Source organism: Hyposmocoma kahamanoa, unplaced genomic scaffold (genome assembly GCF_003589595.1).
Source record: "Hyposmocoma kahamanoa isolate Upper Pololo Valley unplaced genomic scaffold, ASM358959v1 168, whole genome shotgun sequence".
Classification (NCBI taxonomy): Eukaryota; Metazoa; Arthropoda; class Insecta; order Lepidoptera; family Cosmopterigidae; genus Hyposmocoma; species Hyposmocoma kahamanoa.
In genome coordinates this window covers 2,884,706-2,891,830 of record NW_020653608.1, presented here as the reverse complement: position 1 = coordinate 2,891,830, position 7,125 = coordinate 2,884,706, and the positions used below count along the sequence as shown (strand labels likewise).

The 7,125-nt window shown below is 39.7% G+C and overlaps 1 protein-coding gene across 1 annotated transcript; it reads right to left on the bottom strand.

Moving 5' to 3' along the window:
• Positions 1 to 3,606: 3,606 nt before the first annotated feature.
• On the bottom strand, positions 3,607 to 4,143 carry LOC113225601. Its single transcript, XM_026457937.1, has one exon. The coding sequence runs from the start codon at positions 4,141 to 4,143 to the stop codon at positions 3,607 to 3,609; it is 537 nt and encodes a 178-aa protein (XP_026313722.1).
• Between the last annotated feature and the right edge of the window lie 2,982 nt (positions 4,144 to 7,125).

Sequence of the window (7,125 nt, the reverse complement as noted above, 5' to 3'; positions counted from 1 at the left end):
GGTCCCACGGGCCACTGTCGTACCACCTTGTGCAGGTGCTGACTGGACACGGGTGTTTCGGTCACTACCTGCACAAGGTGGCGAGGAGGGAACCGTCCCCGTCGTGCCACGAGTGCGGCGCTGCGGATGACACCGCGCAGCACACCCTAGAGGTGTGCAGCCGGTGGGATGAGCAGCGCCGCACTCTGACGGGCACTGTAGGGCAGGACCTCTCGCTGCCGAGCGTGGTTGCCGCCATGCTCGATAGCGAGGAGTCCTGGGAGGCGGTGGCTTCCTTTTGCGCAGAGGTTATGTCGCAAAAGGAGGCCGCGGAGCGGGTGCGCGAGGACGCGGCGGACGCGCACCCGCTTCGGCGCAGACGTACGGGGAGAAGGCGAAGGCAGTTCGCTGCTCGCCTGATCCCCTAGTGAGGCCAGCGGGCTCTGGACAGGGACTCCGGAGCCTGCATTGCACGGCCTCACTCGTCTGGGGGGCGGGTCGGAGGACAACCGACTCGCCCCTCCGTTGGCGCGGGAGCCCTGGCGCAAGCTAGGGCGGCCGGGCGGCGTCGTGGTGAATGTTCACCGATCCCACGGCGCCGACTCAACCGGCGAGAGGGAAACCCGGGGGGGTTTTAGTGGGGTAGGCCCTCCAGTCTGGAGGGAGAGTCCCCACATAACCCCTGAGTCTCCCTGGGCTCAGGGGTATCCATAAAGATTTCCCCCCCGTCAAAAAAAAAAAGGGGGGTCGATTGGGGGGTCGATTGGGGGGTCGGTTGGGGGGTCGATTGGGGGGTCTGTTGGCGGGTCGGTTGGGGCATCGGTTGGAGGTACGGTTGGGGGGCCGGTTGGACCAAACTCACCCCTAGATTTTCAGTAGATTTAGATTTTGCCAGAGCATTCTTTGGAACTCTAATGAGCGGCAGATAATTAACATACAATTGCAAATCACTTCACTAATTTTAATGGTCAAAAAGCAACAATAAATAGATAGAAAATATGTTTTATATTTAGTGTAATATACACTTTTCAACTGCTAAGATCTGTGACCGTAAAATATTATATTGGCAAATTTCGCTACCAATCTAGCCTTGATAGTTATTCTCAAGAGCGAAAACACTTCATTTAATCGCGAAGTGCTACTCGGGGCAGTGGCAACTCGACTAGGTGATAATCTTACTGATGAAGACTGTGTTACCCTGAAGAAATTTTGTCGGAGATTCACACGAGCTGCTGAACAGAGATGGAAGAAATTCCTCCGAAGCAGTGAGACGTTTAGAAAGCAGTACTAGAATTGGCTTCAGGCAAATATTGATTGGCCAAGCTGCGTGCAAACAAATTTGCTCAATCAAGGTACAAGACTAGAGGAATCAATAGAAGGTTTCATCTCTCCAAAACCTTCGACTTCATCGTCAGTTAGCACGACGACAAAAAGATCCCGAAAACCCTTCGAAGATCTGGAAAACAAACTGAAGAGAAGATCTGACGAAGACAAAAATGAAGATCCAAATGAATTGGCCTACTCAGCTGCAGCACTTTTGAAAAAACAAGGTAATGAGGATACTGCGTCCGTTATCGAACATATGCTGAAGAATCCAGAATCAGCTACAAAAATAAATGAAATGCTAAAGAAACTAGATTATACATTTACCCCGGAAAAGGCTCTAGGTTTGCTTCTTTCATTAAAGCTAACTAAGTGGCAATATATCACGTTAAGGGAAACAGCCATTCGAGAAGGTGCTAAGGATATTTATCCGTCTTACTACAAAGTAGCAACAAGCCAAGCTGCAGTGTTATCCTCCGAAGCTATCGGTGACTGTGTCCGATTCATCTGCTAATATTAGTCTTCAAGCATTACTGGATATTACAGTGAAAAGGATCCTTGAAAGTCTTCTTAGCAATGTACAAGTTAAGCATTTGACGCTAATATCAAAGTGGGGATTCGATTAAGCAGTGGTCATCAATCCCAAAAGGCAAATGGATGACGAAATTAAGGTTCTTATCCCTACAAAGTGTAACAATAATATGGTAAATCATCATCTGATGATGACGATGATTGATTCTAAAGTCTGTACATATCTATCTGAAGGTAGATCAAATGCATTTTGCTACTTGTGCTTGGTTAAACCTACGAAAATGAACCGATTACACACTGTTATATCTAAGACCGTGTCAACTGGCGTATAATATGAATTTGGATTATCTTCACTGCACGCCCGTATTAATTCCATGGAATGCCTTTTACACATCGCATACCGACTCCATTTCAAGAAGTGGGCTGCGAGAGGAGATGAGCACAAGGAAATCTTGGAGGCAAGGAAAAAAAGAATCCAAGATATGTTTAAAAATAAGCTCAATCTTTTAATTGACATAGTAAAACAAGGTGCAGGAATAACTAATCACGGGAATACAGGAAGAAGATTCTTCGAGTATCCCGATAGAACTGCAGCAATTACTGGATTGGATGAGGATTTGGTGCGTAGATTTGCTGTAATTCTAGAAGCTATAACATCTGGGGAGGTAATTGATGTTACTAAATTCAAAGACTATGCCTACAAAACAGCAGAGAAGTACGTGGAGTTATACGATTGGTATCACATGTCGTCGACCGTCCATAAATTGCTCTTACATGGAGCAGATATCACGGCCAGCAATGGAATAATACCAATTGGGAGCCTCTCAGAAGAGGCCTCAGAAGCCCGCAACAAAGATTTTAGAAGGTTTAGGGAATAGCCATTCGAGAAAAAGGAGCAGGCAAGCTTCGAACGACGATATTATCAATATGCTTGTACTTTATTCCGAGCCTTCACAGATGATTGTTCCGAGATGTGAATTTTGATCTACCAAAATTAGTGACCAAGAAAAGGCACAATTTCTCCCCGAAACTCTAGACTTAATTAAGTTTCAGGAAAATCAATCAGAATTTTTGGATGTACCTATCTAATCTGGATCCGAATTCTGAACTGAAATCTGAAGAGGGCGATGCAGAAAATTAATTTGCATAATGTTACTTATTATATACGTATTAAACGTGATGTATTAAAAGGATACTTTATTGTATTTGTTCATAATCATTTAAGTAAAGTTTATTTATTGTAATTTCTTGTTGAAAAAAATTATTTGACCATATTGATGAATTTGTTGATGTGGGGCATTTGACATTGAATTCGTATTTAAACGTATGTACAGTGCGACACAAAAGAATAGACAATAAATGAGGGCGCCACTATCTTAAACATGGCAACACGTATAGCGCGACCAAACTAGAGTTGATACTTGCTTAATATTTACAATATAATTTGTATGTGGTATGTTAGGATCATAATTTTTGTATTTTTTATGACTTCCAGATCAAACAAATATAGGTACCATGAGGATAAATTATTGCATGTGTAACAAGCATTGTACGTAACACTATTTTAATAATATACTACGACTTTATTAGCTGAACATTTCCTTTTTACAACAGTGAATATATAATGATCATGATTAAAAATAACACTAACTGACATATTATTGGTGCCAAAACTAAAATAAGTTATGCTAGGTATGTGATATTATCAAGCTTGTATTCTGTTGGGAGAATATATAAAAAAAAGAGAGTAGTATAAATAATATTTTATTTGTTTTATTCTAGTAGGTCGAAATCCAAGTATTCAATCCCCTCAATACTTGGTTCGTAAGAGTCTTGCGATGTAGCTGCCCCTACTTGCATGTCAATATCTTCGGCTTCAGACTCTGACTCTGATTCAGAGCTGCTGTCCTCACCAACACGTAAGACGAGTTGATCAATATCTTCATACAACGTAGTGCCTCGTTCATAGTACTCCCTTTCAATTTTTTTTACGTGCTCACAGCATTGCTTCCAATCAGTAGTGGTTATACTACTGAACGCTTCTTCAGTGAGCTGTTTTATATCCTTTGCTCCAACATTTTGTAGTGCCACCTTCCGTTTTGCCAGTGACCAAATCAACTCTATTGGATTAAGGTCGCAATGGTAAGGCGGCAATCTCACTACTGTGTGATCATAATCCGCTAGAAGTTCATCAATAAAATACACGGGGTCAGGCTTGTATTTTCTTTCCAAGACCAATAGAGACGGCTTTCTTAAAGTTGGATGATAAGTTATATAATTCTCTGAAAGCCACAGCTTTATTTCAGCCATTCTGCTTGCTGATGTTGGGGCTTTGTTCTTAACAACAGAGTTTGTTCTTAAAAACTTAAAGGAAATCACTTGAATATCACAAAACACAAACTCTGATCTCAAGCAATCTGAAAGTTGACGTGAGTTTGACAGATAGATAGGGTTGCCAGATATCAGACCGGTTTTAGTTCCGGAAACTTTAATTTCTACTCTTTTGTGTTGCACTGTATAAACGTATATGTATTTAAACATTTTAAACCAATGTAATTTGATTAATTGTATCTCTTCATTTTGGCTATTATTATTATTATTATTATTTTGTTCTTAATTTTTGTTCGAAATAATATATTTTTAAGTAACTACATCTTAATAATGCGCATTTGTTATCTTTCGCATTAAAACTTGTCGTCACCGAAATATTTTTTTTAATATTTAAAAAAAAATTCACACTATTTACCGTTACTCAATTAAAAAATCTATTATAAATATATTAAAAAATTCCACACTACTTACAGCAGTGCTTTCAACTCTGTCGACTATGATATCCTGCTTGCCATTCTCCACTCCAATAACATCTCCCTGGCCGCGATTGCCTGGTTCTCAGACTACCGTCACAATCGCCATCAAAGAATCAGGAATGACGACTCTTTTTCTGAATGGTCTCCTTTGATTTCAGGTGTACCACAGGGTGGCGTACTCTCACCTCTTCTTTTCTCACTATGTATAAATGAGCTCTCTAAATTAATTTCTTCTCCATTTCACTTATATGCAGATGACTTGCAAATTTATCGACATTTTGATGAAGCCGATTCCCACTCTGCTATTGAAGCTGTCAATAGGGATCTTCGTGTGGTGAAGTCCTGGGCTGATGCGTTCGATTTGCTTGTGAATCCTACGAAGTCACAGGCAATATTTGTAGGTAGTAATAGACTGTATTGCAGGTTGGACTTTAATAATCTCCCCAAGGTTTCATATAATGGAGTGAACCTTGCATATACACATAAAACAAAGAATCTTGGCCTAATAATTGACCACACATTGTCCTGGAGACCACAGGTAAATGAAGTTAGTCGGCGTATGCACTTTGCTTATAAATCTCTCAAGCGACTTCAGTTTTTCTTGCCGTTCAAAACCAAGGTCATGCTTGCTCAGTTCTTACTACTTCCTTTTCTTGACTATGCTGATGTTTGTTATTTGGATGCAACTGAGGAGCTACTTAACAAACTGGAGCGCCTACAGAATCTGGCAATACGTTTTATATTTCAAATTCAAATTCAAATTCAAAATATCTTTATTTCATAGGTAAGCATTATTACACTTGAAATCGTCACAATGGTTAAACTTTACCGCTCATTCGTAAGGCAGATTCCCCTGAGAAGAATGAGCAAGAAACTCTAGGGGTTGCTGTTTGTAAATAGCATTTACAATATTTTTTTTTTTATTTGAAACATCAGAGATCGAGACTACCTCCATGAGCTAAACGGGTTACTACCACGGATTTTTGTCATCCAAGTACGAAGAAGTTGTATAATAACCTTTACTATAAAGTTTTTGTTTCACTATAGTTTTAAACCTCGTGAAAGGCAAATTTTGTATATCAACCGGAATCTTGTTATAGAAGCGTATACATTGCCCCTTAAATGATTTTTTGACTTTGTGAAGACGACTATCAAGAAAAGCTAGTTTATTTCTATTCCTCGTATTAATGTTATGTCTGTCACTATTTTTCATAAATACATTACTATTCCTTTTAACATAAATTACATTTTCATAAATGTACTGTGAGGCTAGTGTAAGAATGTTAATTTCCTTAAACTTATCTCTCAAAGATACTTTGGGGCCCAGATTGTAAATTGCCCTAACTGCACGTTTCTGCAGGACAAAGATTCTATTGATATCGGCGGCATTACCCCAAAGCAAAATGCCGTATGTCATTAGACTGTGAAAGTAACTGAAGTAAACCAATCTAGCGGTTTCGACGTCTGAAAGTTTCCTTATTTTTTTAATCGCGTACACTGCAGAGCCGAGCCGTTTTGATAACTTACTTATATGGGGACCCCATTGCAATTTAGCATCTAACGTTATACCTAGAAATACAACTGTATCCACAAGATTCAATTTTTCGTTTCTAACTACAATGTTTGTAACCGTCTCTCTAACATTGGGTAATGTAAATTTCATACAATTTGTTTTTTTCTCATTAAGAAGTAGGTTATTAACAGCAAACCAATCAACTACTTTAGATATAGCATTGTTCACATCGTCATAGGATTGGTGCCTTTTAACTTTAAATAATAAGGAAGTATCATCAGCAAACAATGCTATCTCATGTTTTATACTCTCCATAAGGCTAGGTAAGTCATTAATATAAACTAAAAATAAAAATGGGCCTAGAATTGAACCTTGAGGGACACCCATGCTAATTGCAGATCCTGACGATCTCGTACCGTTAACATCGACCCTCTGTACCCTACCACGCAAATACGATTTAAGAAGGTCGAGATCACGTCCCGCCATACCATAATGGCGAAGTTTCCTGACCAGTGTATCATGGTGCACACAATCAAAAGCTTTGGAAAGGTCACAGAATACACCAATAGCATCATGTGAGACTTCCCATTTGATCTGCGTAAATATGACCATATTTCTGAATTTCGATATAAATTAAAATAGCTCCCTATCCGGCTTCGCAGAGATTTGCATATCCTTTGTGTTCTATACAAAATTCTATACTACCCTCAGCTTCCACACTATCTACGCTCCCGTTTTAATCATTCACTTCTCGCCCAAAACGAACTTGTGACACTAGAACACTTTTATGTCCTCAATCCAATTCCAATTTTATCCACTATTCCTTCACAGTTAGTGCAGCTCGTATGTGGAATAAATTACCTGCTAGCATTCGTGACAGTCCATCGGTTGCATCAATTAAATGCAAATTAAAAGAGCACTTCCTGTTAAACTCGGAAGTTAATCAGTAACATATATATAAACTAATAATTT